This window comes from Petaurus breviceps, unplaced genomic scaffold (genome assembly GCF_028583685.1).
Source record: "Petaurus breviceps papuanus isolate PSGF00001 unplaced genomic scaffold, PetGlider_PUasm1.0 91023, whole genome shotgun sequence".
Classification (NCBI taxonomy): domain Eukaryota; kingdom Metazoa; phylum Chordata; class Mammalia; order Diprotodontia; family Petauridae; genus Petaurus; species Petaurus breviceps.
In genome coordinates this window covers 5,748,222-5,775,102 of record NW_027187398.1, presented here as the reverse complement: position 1 = coordinate 5,775,102, position 26,881 = coordinate 5,748,222, and the positions used below count along the sequence as shown (strand labels likewise).

General features: G+C 39.9%; 1 protein-coding gene and 1 pseudogene across 1 annotated transcript; one reads left to right on the top strand and one right to left on the bottom strand.

The window, feature by feature from the left end:
- The window catches only part of LOC138153746 (heat shock cognate 71 kDa protein pseudogene), a 572,612-nt pseudogene that overhangs the window by 154,720 nt on the left and 391,011 nt on the right, over nt 1-26,881 (top strand).
- LOC138153798 (cornifin-like) lies at nt 89-2,539 on the bottom strand. The gene is made up of 2 exons (XM_069078213.1): nt 2,410-2,539; nt 89-524 (listed from the first exon to the last, which is right to left on the bottom strand). The coding sequence occupies exon 2, from the start codon at nt 501-503 to the stop codon at nt 96-98; it is 408 nt and encodes a 135-aa protein (XP_068934314.1). The 5' UTR covers nt 504-524; nt 2,410-2,539; the 3' UTR covers nt 89-95.

Genomic DNA, 26,881 nt, shown 5'->3' with positions numbered 1-26,881 from the left:
TGGCAGAGGCATTTAGGTTAGGCAGCAGGTGACAAGGGAGTTTCAGCATTCAGAAGTTTGTTCCATGGAAGGTGAGGATGAGATCTTGGGTCATCTTACTTCTGTTTGGTCTTGGGGACCTGTGGGTACTTGTCTTGAGCAATAGATGGAGTAACCATGTTGGGATAGGACCCTGGAACCTTGGTGGTGCCTGGCACTGGGACCTCAGGGTAGCCTGGCTGTGGCAACTTGGTGGTACTTGGTCCTGGAACCTTAGGATTGCTTGGTACTGAGACCTCAGTGTAGCATGGCTGTGGCAAGTTGGTGGTGCCTGATCCTGGGACCTTAGGATTGCTTGGCACTGGTACCTCAGTGTAGCATGGCTGTGGTAACTTGGTGGTGCCTGGTTCTGGGGCCTTGGGATGGTATGGCTCCTGGGGAGGTGGTTGGCAGGGTTGTTTCACTTGCTGCTGCTGAAGCTGAGGAGGTATGATATTGGGCTGCTTCTGCTGATGGTAAGACATGGTTGTGTGATGTGGTTGTACCTGGAGAAGAAAGGAGAGTTAGTCATTTTATTATCAAATGAGGAATAGCCAGGCCCCCTGCTAGTGAAGTGTGACTTCATGAACATATCCAGGATTCTCCCTCTCTTCCTTCTTGTTCTTCTTGCCCATCTCTCTTTCATAATGAAATATGCTCAGAACCTAACTCAGAAAGCAAGATGATAGTCATTGGTTTCCCTTGATTCTCCGGGTTCTCTCCTCTCCTAATCTTGCTCATGTTCAAGCAGAATTCCTCCTAAGAATCCCAGTACCAGTGTCAGATTCACTTCTTTGTTTCTGCATCTCTCCAGGCTCTACCCCCTTCTTTCTCTCTCCCGCACTCGAGATTTCAATCAATCTCTTACTCTGTTTCTTTCTTTCTCCATGTCCTCCTCAGGTCTTTGGATCTAAAGTAGGAAAAACCATTAAAGATGACCACATCCAACCCCTTCATGTTACATATGAGGAAACTAAGGTATTATGTCACACGTTCAAAGGGCATGTTTCTCAGATGTTTTTAAAACAATTGGAAGATCATTTGGAAACAAAATATGTCAGAAACAGCATTAAAAGTTACATATTGAATACTATATTTCTAGATGATCATTCTGTTTTGAATACTCAAATGAGTTTTTATAATGTTTTAGGTGGGTAATGTATTGGGGGGGAAGGGCGTAAAAAAGCTTTAAGATTCCAGAAGCCTCTGTTCAAACACAATTTCTACTATTAACCAGATATGTGACCTTGAGCAAGTAATTTAACTTTCTGGATACTTCTTCCTTTCCTCATGTGCAAAACAAAAGGATTTGACTTTAGGTTAGCTCAAGATAACAGAATCTCAGCATTCCATAGGAACTTCAGACACTGCCCAGTCATAGCCTTGCCTGAAGAACAATCCCTTCTCCAGCATGCTTAGGGCAGTTAGGTGGTAAAGTGGACAAAGTGCTGGGCCTGGAGTCAGGAGAACCTCAATTCAAATTCAGCCTCAGATGCTTATTAGCTGTGTAACCCTGGGGAAGTTACTTAACCCTGTTTGCCTCAGTTTTCTCATCTCAAAAAGGAAGTGGCGAGCCACTACCATATCTTTGCCAAGAAAAAACCAAATGGGTTCATGAAGAATCAGACACAGATGAACAATAACTATATTACACTTTTTTAAGTGATCATTCATTCCTTGACTGAAGATAGTTGCTGAGAGGGTGTCCCCAAGTCCACTGGCAGACCACTTCACTTTATGATAAATATAACTGCTATTTTTTTCCTTTACATCAAGCCTAAATCTGCCTCTTTGCAACCTCCACATAACCACTGGTTCTGTTCTCTGGGACTAAAGCAAACACGTCTGAACCCCCTTCCATGGGACAAGCCATTATACACTCAAAGCTGGCTATTGTGGCTCCAGGTTGACAAAAATGTATTAAGCACCTGCTATTTTGGCACAAATGCTGAAACATGTGTATTATATGTATATACACAAACATGTATGTATAGTTTATGTAAACAGACACATATATGTGAAGTCACCCACGTGTATGTATAAATAGATGTAATATCAAAGGTATCTGATATACGTGTATGACCTTCAAAGTGTCTTCCAGTCTTGTCATTCCAAGATTCTATGAAATACTCTAAATGGATTCCATGTCAGATAAGGCAAAGCTGTCTATTTTGTATTTTTTTACAACAGAGAACATGGTCAATGATGCTTAAAAATTTCTGGTCATAAGTGAAGCTATCTAAATTCTAATTCTGCCTTTGATGGGTGACTTTGGACAAGTCATTTCCCCTCTGGACATCAAAATTAATCATCTCTGTAATGAAACTCTATGATTCTAGCATGTTCTGCATAGTAGGTTTTTAAGAAGAGATTCAGAGTAAAGAGGCTTACCTGGAGCTCAGAGAAAGGCAGCTTCTCAAGGTACTCAAGTCTGTTGTTGAATCCTGGGTATGCTATCAGGCTTTTATGTAGTTTCTCCTCCTTATGTCAAGGAAACGAAATGGTCTTGGCCTTATTCTTTTCATTCTTTCCCTGCCCAGCTGTGAATCACCTTAACCTTTCTCACTTACCTGTCTGTTCAGTATTTTTGAGGAAAACCACTCAGTTAACATTTCTTTGGCACCAGATATCTGACAGTCATGTCACTGTCACCTAATCTCCACTTTTTTCCCCTTCTCCCACCTTGCCATTATCCAATGGGGGAACTAAGGGCAAAGCTCCCTTGGGTTAGTTTCAAGAATTTAATGTGGGGAACAGGAAGATCCAAACCTTCTGAAGTATAGACATTGTCTCCCTTTTTCCAGGAGGCCAGCACCCCTTAGTCTGGCATATTGAATAAAATTCCTTCCTGAGCACTATGTGTGTAAAAGTAAACAGTTTTCCCAGAATGTGTAGAAACACAGGAAAGGGAAGATGAAAAGTGGTTGTACCTGGAGAAGAAAGGACAGTTAGTCATTTTATTATCAAATGAGGAATAGGCCTGGTGGAGTTGGACATGGGACCCACTGAATTAGTCTTGTAGACTTCTCAGCTGGGGCTTTTTTTGCTATTCCCTTTTTTGCTATTCCCATCTACTTATGATCATTCTTTATTAATTATATTCTCAGATATTTTATTGGCCTCAGTAAACCTCCTCCCTACTGCATGTCCACACCTTACCTGGTCCTTTCAGTAAGATTTTCAAGGGCTACAAATCACTTCAGAATATCCCTGATCTCATGTGTTGTGATACTTACTCTACTTGCAGATATTTTACTACTTCTGATTTTGAATAAGGTTAAGTGTCATTTTCTACTTGAAGTCCTTCTTGCCCCCCCATATGCTAGCCTCTCTTCTATTATTGTGTGTTGAATCTTTTTTACTTATACATATATGTATATATGCACATACACATATATGTGTATAGGCTTCCCTGTGAAAATTTAAATGTCTTGAGGGCAGCATTTGTTTTTGACATGGTATCTCAAGTACCTAGAACAATGATTGGCACATAGTAGGCTCTTCACCTCCCCCTTCCTCCTTCTCTCTCTCTCTCCCTTTCTCTCTCTCTGTCTCTCCCTCTTTCTCTCTCTGTCTCTGTCTGTCTGTCTGTCTCTCCCTTTCTAAGACCCCATTCTTCCTCAGAGAAAGGAACAAAGGTGAGAGAGAATGGGAAACAACATAGAGAGGTTTTGTTCTTTGGGATAGAGCAAAAAGAGGAAGTTACTCCTACTTTCTCAGTAAAATAGGAAGAGAAATCCTCTGCTGAGCCAGGTATACTTGGAGGGGTGGGGGAGGGTTTGAGGAAGGAAAAGAGAGTTGGGAATAGACACTTTAGAAAGTGAAATAGAGAGTCAATAATGGAAGAATAAATTGACTGATGAATAGAGTGAGGGACCTGTTGAAATCAAGTAACATAATTACAGTAGATTCAATCAAAACAATAATGTGGTCTTTTTCAGCAGAATAGAGGATTATATAAGTAGGGGTGAAGAAGGCTTGTGTGGGTGAAGAGGGTAATCCAGGGTTGGAGTTTGACAAAGAGTAATTGGTATTGGGAGAAGGGGGTGGAGGAAATGTGATCCAGGGGAAAAGAAAGGTGTGGTGTCGTACTAGTATAACTCTTAAGTCTGGGCTGTGAAGGGAAGATCGTGAAGGGGTATTGTACTTGGAGAACAGGTAGTAGTGGGGGAATTATTGGTCATTGTGAGTATGAACAATAGACTTAGGAAGAGTGAGGAGGAAATAGAAATGGGGTGACAGGAGGTTGTGATCAGGAGGATTTAGAGAGTTCTGCATCATTGTGATACCACAATCACCAACGTGGATGAGATTAATAGTGTGGTCATCCATCTGGGTGGCTGAAATGGATTAAGTAACAGGTATTTCATGGAAGTTGAAGGATTTCATATGCTTGGATGCTAGTATCTTCAAGGAGACATTTATGTTTGTATTAAGGTCTTCAAGGATTGGGAAAGATATTGTGGTTGAGAAGTTGTTTAGTCATGTCCTATTCTTCATGACCGCATTTGGGATTTTCTTGCCAGAGATATTATACTGGTCTTGATATTTCCTTCTCCAGTTTATTTTTACAGATGAGGAAACTGAGGTAAACAGGGTGAAGTGACTTGCCCAGGATCACACAATAGTGTCTGAGGCTGTATTTGAACTCAGGTCTTCCTGACTCCAGGGCCAGCCCTCTATCCACTGTACCACCTAGCTGCCCCTGAGAAGAATACAATGAGCCATATACTAACCTTGATAAAGGAGGTAGGATGACTTGGAATGCTGGAGTAACACTTGGGATACATTTAATTTTATAGGTCGATGGAGTGAAATTCAGAGGAAGACAGGATGCTGAGCAGTGGTGTTAAAGGGGCCACCCAGAAGTGTCAGTGAGGCAGAGATTCCTCTTGTCAGAGGGCATGAAAGAAGGTGCCAGAAAGGGTGCTCTATCTTCAGGATGAAACAAAATCCTTTGAGTTAGAAAATATTTTTTTAATTATAAAGTTTGTTTTTTTTTTTTAATGTGAAGGAAAGAGAGCCAGGTGAAGGGGGATGTATTAACAATAGAAAAGATGATCCTCACAAGGAATTTAATCTAAGGTGGGGAAGTCCACTACAATCTGCTCAAGTTTAGGTGGAGACTGATCCTTTTGTCTAGATAACCCAAGGCTGGGAGTGGCCTGAGTAGATAGTTTCTCTGTCCAAGGGTGGCATGATATCACTCTCAGCCCCTCATAGAACATCTACTCTTTGACGGATATATAAACTGTGAGCCTGCTGTTATGGTTGTCTTTGGTCTAAGAGAGAGTGCCAAATGACCATCCTTTTATTAATAACATGCTGGTCTTATTAATTAAATGATTAAATTACCCGGGGGGGGGGGGACAATAGAGTGTATGCTCCAGTGGGCATAATGGAATGGGAGAGCTAAGGAAGGTTTTACTTCTGGAGGCATAGGGCTGAGGTGAATAAAGAGGAGAATATGAAAGAAAGAAGTAAAGAAAAGGGATTTTCTGCCTTAGCAAAAGGCAACCTGAATCACAGGAATAAAGGGACCAGCAATTGAGAGTTTGCCTGTTCCAGGATATGGGAAGAACCAGTTGATTAGGGCCCTCAGCCTCCAGGATCCTGTGATGACTAACCAAGGCACCTGTGGGGGGGCAGAGGTGTCAGTTTCCATAGCTGGTCACTCCAAATGTTGTGTAGCTAGGGTGGGGAATATAGGCTACTGGGAATTCTATCAGAGCTTTTTAGAGATCTGAGACCTCAAAGGCGGCAGATGACTGTCTTGATTGGGTCCTGTCATCTGGCACCATGGACTCTTGGGGGGTGCTGGCTCTATAACCCCATTCTAAAGATAGGAGGGAATGAGATATAATGAGAAAAGAGTGTGGTGTCATGGATCAAGTGCTGGGCCTGGAAACAGAAAGACCTAGGTTTGAATCACACTTCAGAAACCTACAAATCAGATTATCTCCAGTTTTCTTCTCCATCTCCATTATAATGTCTAAAAGAATGGTCATTTTCTCCAAAATTTCCCATCATTTCTATTCAGCAATCAGTTCTTTCTTGCCCACATCTGTAATGTTGCAGCAACCTCTTGTTGTAAGGAATTCCTTTTGTTGCTTCTTCCACATGTTAAAAGAATAAGTTATCACTAAAGCAAGCTAAGAAAGTTTTGACTGGTCAGGTGCCATTTACAGAGTTCAGTTCTTGACTCCATTTTTTTAGGGAAGACATTGGCAAGTTTGTGGACACTCTCAAGAGAACCCTAGGCAAATCACCTGGTCTCTCTCAGCCTCTGTTTCCTTATCTACAGAAAGGAGATACTAATAATCTATGTAGAACACCTTGACTACCTTAAAGGTTATACAAATATCAACTATTGTCATTAGCACTCTCTCAATGGAACAAGCACTCAAGATTTTCAAGTTCCACAACTAGGGAGACCTACTTATTCTGAAGCTTGGGATAGATGTTTGTCTCCTTTCCAATCTTTTGTTGTTGCTGTTATTGTTCTGTCATTTTGAGTTGTATCCAACTCTTTGTAACCCCATTTGAGGTTTTCTTGACAAAGATTCTGGAGTGGTTTGCCTTTTCCTTCTCCAATTCATTTTACAGAAGAGGAAACTGAGGCAAACAGGGTAAAGTGACTTGCCCAGGATCATATAGCTAGTAAGTGTCTGGATCCAGATTTGAACTCAAGTCTTCCTGACTCCAGACCTGGCATTTTATTTACTGCTCCATCTAGCTGACCAGTCTTTGATAAAGTTCAAAAAACCTGCATCTGAGGGAGCCTAAGTGGTTCAGTGGATAGAGGATCAGCAGTCCTCCAGTCAGGAGGACCTGAGTTCAAATAAGGACTCTTACACTTAGTAGCTGTGTGACCCGGGGCAAGCCACTTAATCCCCATTGCCAAATATATAAAGGAGGCTGTATCTGTGTACCAAAGACAATGCAATTGATTATTAAAGATTTGCTGTTAATTATCCCTCAGGGATATGTTGTAAGCCTCAAGGAGAATCCTTGCTGCTAATTAGAGAAATCCTAAGTATAAACAATGGCCCATAGGTTTGTATAGGAATTCTCAAATGGTTGTGGGCCAGGAGGAAGGAATTCAGGTAATTTAGAGGAAGTCAGTTGGTGATTCTGGTTAGTGAAGGTGGCATGAGTGCTATGCTAAGGGTGAAGGCTGGGGCTTCCCGTCTCTGCATGGATCCCAGAAGGGAGATATTGTGTGGAAGTCTAGGGTTCATCTTCAAGAGTCTTCAGTATCAATCATTTGATTGTCAGTGAGAAAAGATGGATTGTGTAAAAGTGTGCCTCTAAGAGATGGAAGAGTATCTCTCTGGTGGCCTCTACAAAAGAAGGGGGAGCCATCTCCAGTCGTGCTAATCTGTATCTTGCCACTGGATCCAGATGGCTCCAGAGGAAAAAGTGAAGCTGCTGACCTTGTACACTCTTCCTTCACTTAAATCCAATTCGCTGGCAAGTCATGGCATCATCTTCCTGATGTCATGATCCTCTTTGAGAATGAAGGACAAACAAGAAAAGGACAGAATCATGGAATCTGAGAGCTAGAGACCTCAATGGACACCTAGTCTATCCCATACATAAAGGAATCCTTACTATAACATAACAAAACAGAAGTTACCCATCCTCTGCTGGAAAATCTCCAAAGAGAGGGAAGTCACACTGCTCAAGACAGCCCATTCCATTTTTAGATAGCTCTGTTCCTTAGGAAATTTTTCCTAACATTAAGCCTAAATTTGGCTCTTCACACCTTCCATCCATTGTTCTATGTTCTGACTCCTGAGGCCAAACAACCCAAGTCTACCCCTCTTCCACTTGAGAACCCTTCAAATATTTCAGCATAGCTATCATGCCCCTCCTTGAGTCTTATTTTTTCTAGGCTAAAAATGCTCAATTTATTCAAATGATCAGAAGTCATGAACTCAAGGCCCTTCATCATCCTAATTGACCTTCCCTGGACATTCTCCAACTTAGCAATGCCCTTCTTAAGTAATGGTACCTATACCTGAACACAATGCAACACTCTGTCAAGGACAGACAGGATGTCCAATAGTTCCAGTATTTATTCCCATCCTCTTACAGCTCAAAATTGAATTAATTTTTCTGACTGCCACATCACACTGCTGGCTCATATTAAGCTTGCAGTCCACTAAGATCCAACTGCTACCCATCCATACCACTTCCATTTTTTTATTTGTGGAGTTGATTTTTTGTACCAGAGTGCAAGACTTCCTATTTATTCCTACTGGATTTCACTTTATTAGACTAATCCCAATGCTCTATCTTGTTGAGATACTTTGGGATTCTGATCCAGTGTGCTAGTTCTCTCTCAGACCAAGATGTGGGTAAGGGTGGGCAAAGGGATATGCCAATTCCACAATGTAGAGGGAGAGTTCTGTGTGATGTGCACTGTTCAGACTTGGCCTCTTAAGACCTCCTATAAAAGAAGGATATGTCTGACAATATACCTAAGAGTAACTGGAATATCAGAGTCACAGGTTTCTTAGTTGGAAGGGACTTCAGAAGCCATTTAATCTATCATCTAAATGGGGTTCTAAATCTTTTCTCCTGTATATACATCCCCAGCTCTTACAGCTGATCCCCATTTAGCCAATTATCTTCTTATCATTTTGAGTGCTCTCCTAAGAATGCCAATAGGTTTGTCAATACCTTCCCTTAAAAATGGAGTCAAGTGCTATATACGATACTGTAAATATGGACTGATCAGCTAACTTTATTAGCTTGCCTTAATGGTAATTTAACCTTTTAAATGTGGAGATTTTTGTTACAGATATGAACAAGAAACAATTAATTGCTGAAATAAAAATAATGGGAAATTTGGGGGGAAGTGACCATTCTGTTTTAGAGACTATAATAAAAATAGAGGAGAAAGTTGGGTATAGTCTGACATGTACCTTAGACTATTAGTCGATTTCAAAGGGTTAAGAGAAAAGAGGATAAAATTCAATGGGAGCAGTTAGCATAGCTGATGTGAAAAGTTCTCAAGAATGAACTTTGGAAGACACAAAGAGAACAAGGAATACTGAGTTGAAATTGCAGAGGGCTTAATTTGGATTTGATTTAGGGAGAACTTGTTTTTTTAATTATTGAACAATAGCACTATCCAAATGTGGAGTGGGCTCTCTGAGGAGGTAGTGTATTTCCTCTCATAAGAAATCTTCAAGAAAAGACTGGATGAGACCTTGTTAAGCATATGGTAGAAGATATTATCATTTACATATGGGTAAATTAGATGACTTCTGAGGTCTCCTCCAATAGGGAAATTCTATGATTCTGTGAGTAGAGACCATCATAACTCATGCTTTGTATACTTTTCCACTTAATGCAAGATATAACCACTAGCCATCCACCCCATTCCTCAGTTATGGCATTGATTTAAGGAGAACTTTAAATATATATATATATATTCAATAGGTAGTGTTATCCTAATGTGTTCTTCTATGTCTTTATTATGATTACCATATTCCTTGATATTCAGGGTTCTCTTTCCTTAGATGTCTATATTTGCAAACTAAATAACTTGTTTACTCCTTGATTTAACAAGCTATACCTCTTTGAGTAATATTGGGTTGCTAAAATTAACCCATTCTTCTGGTTGGGGATGAGTGCATCTTGAGTGTAACAAATAAAATACACAGCTTTGAGCAAGTGTTTCCATCTCCCTGGACCTCAGTTTTTCCATTTGGTGTAATGGCAAGAGTATTAATCTGAAAATTAAAAGACCAGAGTTAAAATCCTGTCTCTATTTACTACCTGTGTGATCTTTCTCAGATCACAGATCTTCTGGATTCCAGCTTCCTCATCAGTTAAAGTGAAGATGATAGACTAGAACAGGAGTTCTTAACCTAAAGTCCGTGAATTTGCTTTTTAAAATATTTTTTATTACTGTACTTCAATTTAATTTTCTTTGTAATCTTATGTATTTAAAAACATTTCATAGCTGAACAAGTTGTGGTATATGAATATAATGGAATATTACTGTTCCATAAGAAATGATGAGCAGGCAGATTTCAGAAAAACCTGGAAAAACTTACATGAACTGATGATGAGTGAATAGAACCAGGAGAACATTGTACAGAATGCAACACTGTGCGATGACCAACTTTGACAGACTTAGCTCTTCTCAGCAATGCAAGGATCTAAGACAATTCCAAAAGACTCGTGATGGAAAATGCTATCCATGTCCAAAGAAAAAACTATGGAGTCTGAATGAAGATCAAAGCATACTATTTCCTCTCTCTTTTTCTTCTTTCTCATGGTTTTTTCTTTTTGTTCTGATTCTTTCACAACATAACTAACATGGAAATATGTTTAATATTATCCTACATGTATAGCCTATATCAGATTGCATGATATCTTGGGAAGGGAAAAGGGAAGGGAAGGGGAAAACTTAAACTTTTATGAAAGTGAATGTTGCATACTAAAAAATAATTAATTAATTAATTACTTTTTAAAAGGAAGAAAAACATTCCACAAAGGAGTCCATAGGTTTTCTTTTTTTTTATTCACTCACTTAATATGAGAAATTCTGAGAAATATGAAGTAATTTGAAGTGAACAATGGAAAAGCAAAACAGTGACACACAGAATTACTGCAGCTATATAAATAAATATATAGATACTCTAATTAATAATAAAACTCAAGTCAGCAACTTGGACAAAGTTGGTACAAACTTAGAAAGTAAAGAGAGTGTTTCCTTCTTATTTAAGACTTCATGTGGGGTGGCCAGGTGGCGCAGTAAGAGTGCTGGCCCCAGCGTCGGGAGACCTGGGATCAGTTACAGACTCAGATACTCAACACCCACATAAAAAAAATAACTGGCCATGTAACCTTGAGCAAGTTACTTAACCTTGATTGCTTAAAAAAAAAAAAGACTCACGTAACCTTGCTATTAATCACACATGTAATATGGGTACAACTATTTACTTTGGGGTGGTATTCCCTTGAAGTATTGCTTTATATATGCAGTAAGTCACATAGATAAACTGGTACATAGCTTCTGAATTAGCTCAGAGTGCAATATTTGTGCCAGCCATAACATGGTTATTTACTCAAGCTAATTCCTTCCACCATCCAGGCACATCTATTTGTCAATGAGTTTTTAGCAAGACCAACAATCTGAAAAGAAGCCCTAGCAGCTTCCTCCTCCTTCAATATGACATCTTACCAAATCTGACATTTTCACCTGGTTCCCAGGTTTCAGTATAGATTTGCAAATGAAGTACTGCTCAAATATAAAATATTAACTTTACTAGTTTTATTTTTCTGTGCACACCCCCCACCCTTCCCCCCCACAACACACACACACACACACACACACACACACACACACACATACACTCACACTTCAGGGATTTAATCCTTTCAGGTCTTTTCCCTCATTGACCATAGAGTCAAAAACTGGTTCACTGTAATCATAGATATTTACTGGCATGAAATTAAATCACAAAAGAAAACCCAAACTCTCCTTCAATTTCCTCCTTCACATGTCTATGGTGAGGGATTAAACTATTTCCCAAAGTTTTACTTTCACAACCTAAAAAAGGAATGGGGAGATTTTATTCCCCAATCTCAGACTCATGGATTGAAATTGAGAAGGTAAGTTTACATTTCACTCAGTTCTCTTTTATCTTTTAATGAATATGAGCAAAAATCATTTCTGGTGGAAGGCCTCAAAATTATCTTTTATCTAAGGAAAAATTTGAAGAAGCAACAAAAACATAGCAGAGACTTCCTGGGGTACATCTAAATTACCCTAAGTCAAGAACTTTATTTTTTCTTTCTTAAGCATTCCTTCACTATCCTTACCCTACCTTCTTCAGCTTGTAGTCCTAAAAGATTCTATGTTTGGGGGGTGGAGCCATGATGGTGGAGTAGAAATAGGACTTACACATGGCTCCAGCTTCCACCTCCTCCAATACATGTAAAAAAAATTACTCTAAACAAACTTTAGAGCTACAGAACCCACAAAGTGACAGAGAGAAACAAATCTCCAGCTGAAGGAAGCCTGGCAGGCTGGCAGGAAGGGTCCATCACAATGCTCTGGTAGCTGAGAGCAGTCCCACCTAAGCCACGGTTTTAGCCCTAGGGCACCCCATCCAGAGGCAGCTGGAGCAGACTTCATGAGAGTAAATCACCAGCAGCTGTAGCGGTTTCCAGACTTCTCAATCCACAAATGCCAAAGACAAAGTAAAAGGTCAGTGTGGAACATTTTTGAAATGGGGGAGGGTGGCCTGGCTGCTATCCCTTGGAGTGAGAAGCAGAGGAGGCAAGCAGCTACAGCTGCTGCTGTGTGGCTGCTTCCAGAGCTACTGGCCTGCAGATTCAGAGGGTAATTGTTCTTTCTTTGACCTGCTTGGATCTGGATCTTGGTCTTGGGTGGTAGTCCTGGGGTGTGTGACCAGTGAGCCAGAGCATGTAGAAGTTGTAGAGAGGGCACCCTTCTAACAGCTCTGGCAGCTGCAAAAACCCCAGCAATTTGGTACTTAGCTCTCTCCATTCTGGAAATAGAGTTCTACCATGGCAAAGAGCTCAAAAGTCAAGTAATTGGCTGCCAACATGAGCAAGCACAGGAAGAACAGACGATAGAATCCTTTTTTGGGGACAAAAAGGATCTATGCATGGAGCAGGAAGAAGACAGCAAAGTCAGAACTCCTGCATCAAAAGCCTCCAAGAATAATATGAACAGGTTATAGGCCATGGAGGAGCTCAAGAAGGATTTTGAAAATCAAGTAAGAGAAGTGGAGGAAAAATTGGGAAGAGAAATAAGAATGATGCAAGAAAATCATGAAAAGTGGGTCAACAGCCTGCTAAAGGAGACACAAAAATACACTGAAGAAAATAACACCTTAAAAATAGACTAACCCAAATGGCAAAAGAGGCTCAAAAAGCCAATGAGGAGAAGAATGCTTTAAAAAGTCAAATTTGCCAGATGGAAAAGGAATTTCAAAAACTCACTGAAGAGAAAAGCCCCTTCAAAATTAGATTGGAGGAACTGGAAGCTAATTACTTTATGAGAAATCAAGATACTATAAAACAGATTCAAACAAATGAAAAAATAGAAGGTAATGTGAAATATCTCATTGGAAAACCACTGACCTGGAAAATAGATCCAGGACAGATAATTAAAAAATTATTGGTCTACCTGAAAGCCATGATCAAAAAAGAAGTCTAGACACCTAGTCTTTCAAGAAATTATCAAGAAAAATTGCCCCAATGTTCTAGAACCAGAGGACAAAATAGAAATTGAAAGAATTCACTGATCACCTTTTGAAAAAGTTCCTAAAAAGAAAACTCCTAGGAATGTTATAGCCAAATTCCACATTTCCCAAGTCAAGGAGAAAATACTACAAGCAGTCAGGAAGAAACAATGAGTATTGTGGAAACACAATCAGGATAACACAAGACCTAGCAGCTTCTACATTAAGGGATCGAAGGGCTTGGAATATGATATTCCAGAGGTCAAAGAAGCTAGGACTAAAACCAAGAATCACCTACCCAGCAAAACTGAGTATAATGCTACAGGGGAAAATATGGTCATTCAGTGAAATAGAGGACTTTCAAGCAGTCTTGATGAAAAAACCTGAGCTGAAAAGAAAATTTTACTTTCAAATACAAGAAGCATGAGAAGGTAAACAGGAGGGTAGTTAGAAGCAAACATTTTTGAAAAGGGATAGGGTCAAAGGAGAAAATAGAATAAGTGGGGGGCTGAGTAGGATAGAGGGAAATATAGTAAGTCTTTCACAATATAACTACTATGGAAATTATTTGGGTAACTACACATGTACAATTTATATTGAATTGCTTATCTTCCCAGTGGGGGTGAGTAAGGAAGAAAGAGGGGAAAAGAATCTGGAACTCAAAGTTTTAAAAACAAATGTTTAAAAATTGGCTTTTTATGTGCAACTGGAAAATAAGATATACAGGTACTGGGGTATAGAAACCCATCTTGCCCTACTAGAAAGTTAGGTGGGTGATGGGGGAGGATATAAGAGAGAACAGATTGGGGGAAAGGGTATTCAGTAGGCTTGCTATTTTGGGGTTGGGTAGGTTAAAGATGGGAAGAGAAAAAATTGTAACTCAAAATCTTGTGGAAATTAATATTGAAAACTAAAAATAAACAAATTAAAATTTAAAAAAAAAGATTCTATGTCCAGGAAGAGTTCAGCCTGGCTCTTAGGTGGGAGACCATCTGAGATGAACCATTTCCATGACTTTCTTGATTCAAGCTATGTCACCAGGAAACTTTGCCAGTAATGGGGATTTGGGTAGTTGAGATGATACCAACCCAGTAATGACTATGGATTAAGACAATCTAGTTTTTCCCCACTAGTCCCTTGGGCAGGGTAGGAAAACTGAATCATCCAAAACCAACTCCACCCAATAAAGGAGTCCCCTTGGTTCTGGTTCTTATTGTAATCTAACTAGCAGCCGTGACTTTTGGGTGAGATCAGTATTAGCAAAAATTCCTCCACAGAGGCAAACCCATCAGATGTGGGGAGTAAAGGAAGCAGACTTTGTCAGTGTCACGTTAAGGATTTGTATGCTCTTATGAATTGCAAATGGCCTTGGTATTAAAAGAAAAGAAAAGAAAACAAGCAAAAGAACTAATGAGACCTTGGTATCAATAACAAGGAAGGGCATATTTCTTTATGCTGTTCTTGTCAAACCCCACCTAGAGGACATCTACTTCTGGGAGTCAAATGTTCAGAGCTACATGTACAAGGGAGATGTATCTGGCAACAATATGAAAGTTTGAGTGGGAAGAGATTAGATGGAAAGGAGAACAATGAAGTCTCCATAATACAGCAAAGATGTAATAAGAAACTGAACTAGGGTGGTGGTAGTGGAAATATAGGAGAAATAGATTCAAGATCCACCCAAAAGTTAGAATGGACAAAACTTGGCAAGTGATCACATGATAGTAGAATGTGAGGTCCTCGAGGGCAAGAATGTTTTCATTTTTTGCTTTTGCATACTCAGGACCTGTCAATGCTCTCTGTGCATTCATTAATTTAACAACCTTTACTAAAATGCCTGCTAAGTGCGGGGCTCTGTGTTAGGTGATGAAAATGCAAAGACGTTTTTTGTGAAGTTCCTGCCCTCATGGGGCTCATATTCTACTAAGGGAAAGGGGCAGTCAGCAACATTTACGCTGAGAAATAAGTCCAGGCACATAGTAGTCACTTGATAAAAGTTTGCCAAACATATGGATAGATATAAAAGGGAAAAGTTTGGAGAATGAGTGTTAGAATTCTATGAAAGAGAAATTATGCTTTTCCCAGGACAGTCCTTGGGAGTGATGATGCTGATCACTTCCCAGAGTCCCCTTACATCACACTCCAAACATCCTTCTATTAAAAAGAGCTCTGAAATTTGAGACCTGGAGTTTGGGGATTGAGAGCCCATCTCTGAATAGTTGTGATGGTACCAGTGTTTTCTGCAATGTAGCTTGTTCTTGGAGCTACAGAAGCACTCCTTCTTTTAGGCCAGAAAGCAGAGCTCCCTGGAAGGTCAGACTGTCCAGACACAAATGAGAAGATTCATCTCCGGGCATAGATTCCAGTCTCCTTGTCTGGGCTTTGCTATTTCTTATTCTTGGAATAGTTTTCCCACCAATGCCTATACCATAATCTTGGAAGTCAGTCAAGGCCTAGCTCAAATGTCTCCTTGTCAATGAAACTAGCTTTGGGACCCCTCACTTCATTATTACCTCAGCATTAAGTTACATTTCCAACATTAGATTTCATCTATCTGTCCCCCACTCATGCTCTAATCATATCATAACATTAACATACTAATATTACAATATAATATTAGCATAAATCATATTAATTCATCTATGTGCCTTTGTCTTGACTGGACTACTATACCACAAACTCCTTAAGGGCAAGGAAGAAGTCTTGTTCTTCCTTTTATTTCCTACCGTGTTTCCCCGATAATAAGACCTATCCTGAAAATAAGCCCTCCCCTCACTGTGTAAGATTCCTCTAAAATAAGCCCTCCCCCGAAAATAAGCCCTATTGAAATTGCTACTGTAGTGAAGGTGATCCCCTGCGCTACATGCTACATTATGGTACCCTCTGTATGCACCATTCCCCCCCCCCGGGTGAAACGCACGCCACGCTCTGAGCTGCATCCAATCAGAGCTGCAGCAGTGAGCACGTCATCCTGTTCTTCCCCAGTGATTTGCTTGCTGGCGCTATTGAGAGCAGTGCTGCAGAGGAGAGCTGCGGCAGGACAACATAAAAACCCGGTATGTAAGTGGGAGTGAGGGGGCATGATGGAGGATAAAAAGGGCATGATGGAGGAAAAAAGAACTCAGGGGGCATGATGGAGTGAAAAGAAGGACTGATGGTCATAATTTTATTATTCTGTCTGTTTTGACCCCCAGACATGAGTACAAAAAGGAAGAGCTATACTGTTGAGTATAAGAAAGCAATTGTAGAGGAGTCACATGTCATTGCTGTCAATGTTCATTAAAATAAGCCCTCCCCTGAAAATAAGCCCTCTGGTGTTTTTCTGTCCAAAAAAAATAATAAGACAGTGTCTTATTATCAGGGAAACACGGTACTATGCCTTGCATATAACAAGTGCTTGAGCAAGTTTATTAAATGAATGGATTTATGGATATGGGATTTTCCTCAGATCTGCCTCCAGACCTCCATGATCATGTCTCTTGAACAATATGTTGTTTTTCAAACCAAATGCACGTCCCCACTCACTTTCTCATTACCCAATGACTCCCCCAAAGACCCATGCCCAGTACTTGAAAGAACTATCATTGGAGTCATCATTCTTATACCTAGAACATACTAAAGGGACATTTTTCATTTTAATAGTTTGGGGGATTTCTGTACAAAAAGGAGAATTATCTGGGAGAGCATGCCGTATTCTATTTGCCTCAGTTATCTACCCTGAAAAAAAGCCAGACTAACTGGGCCAGGTGGTCATGACTCAACATTATCATTCACCAGACGGCAACTACCCAATTTACTTTTATGGTACCTGGGGAACTATGTACACGCATTGATATATGTATACACACATATGTATATACATATATAAAATATATTCAAAATCAATACATGTTGGTAACTATATATAAGACAGTCTTGGGAAACAAAAGATGCCCATGGGAGGTGAGGCCACTAAAATGTGTCACCTTGGGCAAGATGCATAACATCATTAATTATTAACAGTCATAGACTGTTAGATCCATAGACTTTTGGAGTTGGAAGGAACCTGAGAGGATACTTCTAGAGAAAAGGGATTGTCTCATTCTTGTTATTCATATTCTCAGCACCTAGCACAGCTTCTGGCCCATAATTGGTGCTTAATGAATGTTTGGTGATTGACGGCCCAAAGTATGAATCTCTTTTAAACCATCAGCATTAATCTAGCTTCTGCTTTAATAACTTCAATGAAAGGGAACTCACTACGTCAATTAGCAACAATAATTAAAACAAAACTTTTTAAAGATTGATATCATATAATACCAACACCCAATAGATAAGTGGTCAAAGTTTACAAAATCTTCAAAAGATTTGTAAACTATCAAAGATCTCAGGATAATACAATATAAATCATTAATAGTAATACAAATACACATTTTTAAAGTTCTCAAGTTTTCAGGGCTGAGCTAAGAGGGTGGAGCATAGACATCCATCCAACAGAACTCTCCCAACATTTCATTGCAAACAACTTTAAAATAATCTCCCAAATCAAATTTTGAAGTGACAGAGCTGTATTCCAAATGCCAAGACACTCTTTCACTTTCTTTCCTGAATATAGATTTACTCTAAATTAACTCACTTCCTTCCTCCAAGTTCACACTCACTTAGAGAACATTATTTATATCAGAGCTTCTCTGACACCAGCAACAAGAATATCCCTGGAGTTTAATTAGCAATTAATCTGCAGCAGTCAGCCTTTGAAACAACCAGGTGGCCACAGAGCTCTGTGCCTGGAGTCAGGAAGACTCATCTTCCTGAATTCAAATCTAGCCTCAGACATCCTGGGCAAGTTCTCATTTATAAAATGATCTGGAGAAGGAAATAGTAAACCTCTCTTGTAGCTTTGTCAAGAAAACCCCAAATGAGATCACAGAGAGTTGTATATGACTGAAATGAACAAAACTCAACCGCATTAAATTATCAGGGATGGAAGAAAGATGTTGGTCAATAGAAATCCTGAACTGCCAAAGTGAACTCATCTCTATCATAGATTTGGGATTCAGGAAGTCAATTCCCTAAAGAACTCATATGTATCAGAGATTCTGAAGCCCAGGGCAGCAAAAAGTACTAGACTGCCTAGATTTTTCTGGCTTCAGAATTGCAAAGCCTTGGACTTGTTCTATACATGAAATGTTATCATCGTCCTTGTCATCATCATAAGTGAAATTTACTTAAGCTTTAACATTGGTAAAATGTTTTAAATACATGATCAGAATTCCCATTTTAAATGAAACAAGCAACTGAAACTGGCCCTGGGTCACTGAGATGTCTGAAGAGACATTCAAATCCTAGTTTTCCTGACTCCGGGTCCAGCATTAGATTCATAACATTACACTCTCTACACACTTAACTGAATGTGCCCTATTCCCTGTCATGTGGATGTGGTTGCTGAGCTTCAATCCCACAGGAATTTGCTCCAGTCTTCAAGGACCGACTCACTACTATCATCACCTGCTTGCAATAACCTAGAGTCTCAGAACCATAAGTCTTACAGATAGAATTTCTTTCAGCCTATAGTCTCTATCTCAACTCCACTTTATTAAGCATGAGTAGCTATGGAAGCCGACACCAACACACTCACACGCATGTCATGCCCAGCCATCACAGGATCCTGGAGGGTAAGGGACTTGGTCAACTGGTTCTTTCCGTATCCTATGACTAGAAAGCTCCTAGCTAAATGCTCTGCTTATCCCTGTGGTTTCAGAATTGTCATTTGCAAAGACAGGAAATCCTTTCTGATTGATAATTCTCTCTATAATCTCCACCTTAATCAACTTACCACTAAAGACTCCTTAGCCTGCTCTGCCTTCTCATTCCATTGTACCAACCGGAGCCTCCATTCTATTGCTAATAATCTCCCCTTAATCCTGGATCTCTTCATTTCACAATTCTTCCACTTATAGAACTCATAGAAACCTGACTCCTTCCAGAAGATACAGCATCCATGGCACCCTCTCCATCATCGGGCATTCATTCTTTCCTGCCCTCTCTCTTTCAAGAGTTTCTCTCTCTCTCTCTCTCTCTCTCTCTCTCTCTCTCTCTCTCTCTCTCTCTCTCTCTCATTCTCTTTCTCTCTCTCTCTCTTCCCCTCTCCATACATATATATATACACACACAAACATACATACTTACACACATATATATACATAAGTATATATACATATTATATATGTGCTCCTACCTACCTATATCATTTTTAAAATGTTATTCCAGACCTCCAGGTCATCTATCAAATTAGACAGTACATAATGCAGAGTGTTCTATTCTATCCCAAGCCCTGGACTCATACTTAAGGATGTTAATAAACTGCCCTCCAAGTATATAAGATTCCTTAACTTCCATAATGCAACTCTCTTCAATCCACTAGAACCATTCACATAAATATTGGAGTTTCTTAACCTAGAGTTCATGGATTCCCCCAAGATATGTGAATAAATTTAAGTGGGTCCATGAATTTGGATGAGAAAAAATTACTTCTTTGTTTTGGTATAATTTCTTCCCTTCAACATTCTCCTTAGAAGAGGTCCATAGGTCTCACCAGATTGCCTAAAGAGTCCATCACACACACACACACACACACACACACGTTAATTATAGGTGGTCATATTCTTGATCTCCACACCACTGATGAATGTGGTGTCTTCATGATTCAGAGCTCTGCCATTATCCCTAAGATCATAACTTCATGTCCTTCTTTTCTTTTTCTGGCTCACTCCTCCCAAACCTATTTTTTATCCTCACCATGGCTAACTAATAGTTCCTCCACACCTCCCTATTCTCTAAGTACATGACCCGTTCGCTGCCCTTCCTTCATAGTCTTGGCTCTATGGTTGGACCAGTTCTACTCCACACCATCCTCTTTCCCTTGAAAAACCCTGTCTTGCTATCCCAATACCAGTTATTCCTTGCCAAACCACACTCTTGTGTTACTTCCACCATCTGCCTTCCCCCACCCTTATTCACATGCTTTTGAATATCACATAATGGTGTAGACGGAACCTACACCATGACATTCTCTAATCTCAGAAGGGCACTCACAGCCAAGTAACAATCTACTGACCTTTCTTTGATTTACCCTCTATCACACTCTCCACACGTTTCCCAGCCTTCCCTTCACTCAAGTTCCCTTTAAGACTTCTTCTCTGATCTCCTTAAAAATGAACCTCACTCCTACTTTTCTGAGAAAAATATTGTAATCTGTCATGAGCTCTCTCTTCTGTTTCCCCCCTCCAGAAGGGGGAAAAATAACTCTCTACATTTTCTTCCATTCTCTCCTTGTTTGTTCCAATCCTAAGTGGGTCCTTCTAACTAAGGATAGCCCTTCAACTTGCCAACTTGATTCTATTTCCTCAAATGTCCTCTGGGAGCTACCCTCTCAATTATCCAGTTCAATTAAATTCAACAAGCATATATGAGGTACCTGTTAATTTTAGGCTATTTAACTAGGATTAGCAATACAAAATAAAAGGAGATAGATGCTACCTTCAAGGAGTTTATACTTCTTTATCTATCCACTGGCTACTATGTTCTTACTCTCTTTATTCACCGTGTCTCCATATCTCTTTATTCACCGGGTCTCCATATCTCTCTATCCATCGTGTCTCCATATCTCTCTATCCACTGGGTTCCTTCCAGGCCTCCTACCAACAAGTCTAGGTCTCACTCTTTCTTTAAAAACCCATACTTAGGTTTTTATAGTGGAGATGGGGAAGGGTGGAAGGGGGAAAAATCCATTTCTGTTCATTAAAAAAAACAAAAGTTTTAAAACCCTATATTTGGCCTTGCCATCTTCTCAAGTTATTTTCCCATATCCCTCTTTTTACTTTTACAGCCTCTGTCCTAGTAAGAAATCTCTACCCTACAGACTCTTAACTTTCTTTGTATCATGCACCCCTTTGACAGTTTAATGAAGCCTATGAATGCCTTTTTGTAAGAAACATTTTAAATGCAAGAAATAAAATATATAAGATTATAAAGGAAATCAATTATATTGAATTTATATTGAAATATTATTTTTACAGTTCACAGACCCAAGGTTAAAACCCTTGCTCTATATTCATCAAAAGTATTTACTCTAGGGCAGCTAGGTGGCACAGTGAATAGAGCACCAGCCCTAGAATCAGGAGGACCTGAGTTCAAATCCGACCTCAAACAACACAAAAACTAGCCATGTAACCTTAGGCAAGTCACTTAACCCCAATTGCCCTACCTTCCCCCCTCCAAAAAAATTTACAAAAGTATTTACTCACCTCCTTTGCTCACTTCTCAACCCCTTCTAATAATTGGACTTTACTGCACAGACCCTTAATTCTATTGAAACTCTTCTCCAAGATTACCAAGGATTTCTTAGCTGCTAAATTCACTTCCCCTTTTGTTATTTCTTATTCTCCTTGACTTCTCTTCAATTTTTGATATTTCTGACCATCCTCTCCTTCCTTAGTTTCTATGGAATTTATCTAACTCTGCATTTTTCTTCTTCCTATCTAACCATCCCTCTGTCTCCTTTGCTTGATCTTCATACTTCTCCTGTCTGCTAATTATGGATGTTCCCCAATGTTCTGTCCTAGACCCTCTTTTCTTTTGACAATTTCTAGTCAGTTATTTATCTTGTCAACCTCCAAGGATCCACTTATTGCTATACTGAAGACCCATACATCTATTTATCCAGGCAAAATCTCTCCTGAATCTGCTTCCACTTTTCCAGCTGCCTGCTAGGAATCCATAACCAGATAAAATATCGGATTCAGCATGTCCAAATCAGAACTCACTTTTCTTTCCTTCAATCTTCCCCAGGACACTTGCCTCAGGCCCCAGGCCCCACATCCCACTTCTTCTCCAAACAGCTTTATTTCTGTCACGGACATCAGGATTCTTCCCACTCATCTTGGATAAGTCACCTCTCCCCTATACTACTGCAATCATCTAATTTGTCTTCCTGCTCCTTCTCCCCGTCTCCAATTTATCCTCCATTGCTACCAAATTCATAACCTAAGAAAAGAGTCTGAACATTTCACCTGACTCTAAAACCTCCAGGGACCATTGATTAACACTAGCATAAATAGGAATTCTGATCTTAGAATTTAAAGCTATTGACAATCTAGTTCTGATTTAGACTTTCAGGTCTTTCCTATTAGCCCCCTTCACATGCTCTTTGTTCCTCCCAAACTGGCCTACTAACTATCCCCCATATTTGGCCTTCCATCTCTTCTTATCTTTGCACAGGCTGGTACCAGGTCTTCAATTCATTCTCTACTCACCTCTTCCCCCCAGAATTCCTACCTTCCTGCAAGCCTCATCTCATGTACTGCCTCCTAGCAAACACTTTCCTGATGTTCTCCTTTCTCAAACTGTCTTGGTTTACTTACCTGGATATGTATTATATATTCTCAGTGAAAAGTAAGTTCGTGTATATCCAGTCCCTAACACAATGCTTTGAACATAGTACGTACTTAATCTGTTGAGTTGAATTCAGGAAGATGGTGCTATTGGACTTGGGGCATATATAAGGAAAGAAAGGATGCTAGAGGATTTCTGAGACTGTGAGCCATCCAGGCTTTGGTAGCCAGGCTCAGGATACAAGCTCCTTGAGGGCAGGGTCTATTCCATTATGGTCCTTGTATCCCCAGCATCTAGGACAGTACCTTGTACATAGTGAGTACTGAATAACTTCTTGAACTGAGTTGAGTTGAATCTTATGAAAAACGGAATATCTACCAATTGGATAATTTTTCTTCAGCAATATGATTTCTTGTAGGAAATCATCAATGGAAGATTTAGGGAGAAAGAGAGAAAACATTGCACAGGATATGTAAGCAAGCAATCAACAAACATTTATTAAGAGCTTACCAAAGGCCAGGCATGGTACCCAGAGGGCCTAGAAATACCAAAAGAAAAATAGTCCCAGCCCTCAAGAAGCTTACATTCTCATAGGGGAGAGATGATTCATATAGGAAGTTAGAGGCAAAACATAAGCAGGTACAAGGAAACTTGGGGAATGGCTAGGAAAAGCTTCATGTACCAAGTGACATTTAACTTAAATCTTGAAGAAAACAAGGCTAAGAAATTGTGAAAGTCTTGCATTGTGTACTAGTGGATGTAAGCAAACAACAATGACATCTCAGGGACTCTTGAGTATCTGTAGCCCATTTAAATCTCACAAGAGGGACCAGGTGAGGAGGCCAACGCAGGAAATGGGGAGCAGATTTGCTGAGTTAAATGAAATATTGAGGAAAGTCTTGGCACCTGATTTTCCTGACTTTCTTCAAGACGCAGATTAAATTTCACCTTCTGCAACAGGCCTTTCTCACTCCCCAAATAGCTCCCTACTGTTAGTTTTGTTGGCGTTTTTTTTTTTTATCTCAGATTATCTCTCCTGACATTGTGTATACATAATTATTACCATGCTGTGTCCCCCATTAGAATATAAGCTCCTTGAAGGCAAGGAACATGGTTTTGTCCTTCATTGTATATCCACCTAGTGCTTTGAAGAGTACCTGACACATATCAAATTTTTAATAAATGTTTGATTGATTGATAAGGAATGAAGATAGACAAAGTAAAGGGAAAAGGAAAACATTTAGTGAAAGGGCCCATAAGACCCTTCTGAGAAGTCAGTTTATCAACAAGTATTTATTGATCACTTAAAATGTGCCAGGTAGACATTGGACTAATAATATTGATTAAAAGAAAAGTGGAGTGGGGGGAGTCCCTGTCCTCAAGGAGGTTACATTTTAACAGGGACAGACAACACATAAATAACCACATATATGCAAGAGATATAGGGTAAATCTTCCAATTCACTGGATCCCGTGTTCAACCCCATCAGGTCCTCTACTTTCTATTTTCCCTCATTCCAACCCATACAAACTGGAGAAACTGTCTATTTTCACGTAGAAGGCACACAGGAAGTTACTTGACCCAATAAGCCAGACCCAAGGACACTGGCCCCCTAGAGAAGGGAAGTCAGTGTTTGTACATGAGGAGGACCAGATCTTCCTGCTCCCTGTGTTTAATTCATGAAGTAACTCCAAGCCAGTTCTGTCCTTAGTCTCACCATTAGCTAGTTTCAAGGTGGGAACAGGGGGGAAATGGAGATCAAATACCAACGACATTATTGGATATCTGGTGCCAAAGGAATGTTAACTGAGTAGTTTTCATCAAAAAGACTGAACAGACAGGTAAGGGAGGAAGTTTAACGTGATTCACAGCTGGGCAGGGAAAGAATGAAAAAAATAAAACCAAGAGCCATTTCATTTCCTTGACATAAGGAGAAGAAACTATATAAAAGCCTGATAGCATACCCAGGATTCAACAACAGACTTGAGTACCTTGAGAAGCTGCCTTTCTCTGAGCTCCAGGTAAGCCTCTTTACTCTGAATCTCTTCTCAATAATTCACTATGCAGGGCATGCCAGAATCATAGAACTCCATTACAGAGATGATGAATTTTGAGATCCAGAATGGAAATGACTTGACCAAAGTCACACAGCAAAGGTAGAACTAGAATTTAGATCACTTCATTTCTGACCAGAAATTTTTAAGCATCATTGGCCATTTCATTGTTTTCTGTTTGAAAAAAAATTAATACAAAATGACCAGAGTTGCTTTATCTGACACAGTATCCATTTAGGATATTTCATAGAATGTTGGAATGCCAAAGCTGGAAGACACTTTCAAGATGATGTATGTATATCAGGTACTTCTGAGATTACATACATATATACATGTGGGCGTGTATACATATATGCCTATATAAATATGTGCATTTGTATATTTGCATTATACACACATTGCTGAACTAGTAGGTATGTAGTAGGTGCTTAATAAATGCTTGTTAGCTTGGGGCTATCATAGCCACCTTCAAGTATTTGAAGGGTTGCCACATAGAAGGGTTTCATACTTGTTCTCCTCAGTCTCAGAGACCATAACTAGGAGCAGTGGATGGAGGTTTCAAAGAGGCAGATGCAGGCTTGAGATAAAGGAAAACTTCTGACAATTAGATTCACCACAACGTGGAGTGAGCTGCCGTAGGAGGTTGGAGGTCCCCCCTCAGGGGCTAGCTTTAGGCAGGGAATGGAGGATCACTTATGAGGCATGCTGTAGGTGTTGTTGTCGTGTTGTATCTGACTCTTTGTGACCCCATTTGGGGTTTTCGTGGCAAAGATGCAAGAATGGTTTGCCATTTCCTTCTTTAGCTCATTTTACAGGTGAGACAAAAGAGGCAAACAGAGGAGAATAGCTGGCTCAGGGTCACGCAAATAATAAGCGTGTGAAGTCAGACTTGACCTTGGGTCCTTCGGACTCCAGGTCTGGCACTCTATCCACTGTACCACATAGCTGCCCTAAGTATGTTGTAGAGGGAATTGTTACTCAGGCATGGCTAAGACTGGACAGTGTGTGAAGTCCCTTTGGTTGCTGAGATTTCATGATCTTGAGGTAACCTAAAACCATAAGCTTTTGTTTTACACATGAAAAAAGGAAGGAAATATCCAGAGGGATAAATTATTTGCCCAAGGTCACACATTTAGTTAGCATCAGAGCTTGGATTTGAACATAGGTCTCTGGAATCTTGCTTAATGCTTTTTCCTTATACAACACCAAAATCCCTCCAAAATTTTACGTAAAATTCTCCTTCTAGAATTATAGAAAAAAAAAAAGAGTATTTAATGTGCTTTTTTAACTGGCAAAATATCATCTTTCTGACTTGCTTCTTTTCCAAGTGGCCTAATGTTGCTTTAAGTTCATCTCAGAAATATGCCCTACTACAGTAATCCATATAACAGAGTTGGAAGGTGTGATAGGAGAGATAACAGCAAAGGGAACACCAGATTTAAATGGGAAGAGCCTTGGATGTCTAATAACAGGAATTGCTGTCCAATTTCAGCTATCATTTTTTCCTCACATAATCCTAGACGTATTATGTCATTTTTTAGTTTTCTCATTGATAAAATGACAGGGTTGGATGAGATCACCTCCTAAGTCCTTTCCAAATCCAGATCTAAAGATGTGAGGACCACATGGAGTAAGAGCAGAAGAAGAGAATGAACCCTCAAGGGAGACAAGAGGGAGAAGATAGTAGAGGCAAAGAGAGGGGCAAAGACAGAAAGGGAGATCCAACAACTGATGTTGAGGGTTTCAGAAGCAGACCCTGCTCAGACATGAGCAAATCTGGGAAGGGAGAGAATCCCAAATCTGTGGAAACCAATGACTATCATCCTGCTTTCTGAGTTTTCTGAGAAAATTTCATTATGAAAGAGAGATGGGCAAGAAGAACAAGAAGGAAGAGAGGGAGAATCCTGCATATGTTCATGAAGTCACACTTCACTAGCAGGGGGCCTGGCTATTCCTCATTTGATAATAAAATGACTAACTCTCCTTTCTTCTCCAGGTACAACCATATCACACAACCATGTCTTACCATCAGCAGAAGCAGCCCAATATCATACCTCCTCAGCTTCAGCAGCAGCAAGTGAAACAACCCTGCCAACCACCTCCCCAGGAGCCATACCATCCCAAGGCCCCAGAACCAGGCACCACCAAGTTACCACAGCCATGCTACACTGAGGTCCCAGTGCCAAGCAATCCTAAGGT

Coding starts and splice junctions, on each gene's coding strand:
- LOC138153798 (XM_069078213.1), bottom strand. CDS start 503: ATGTCTTACCATCAGCAGAAGCAGCCCAATATCATACCTCCTCAGCTT.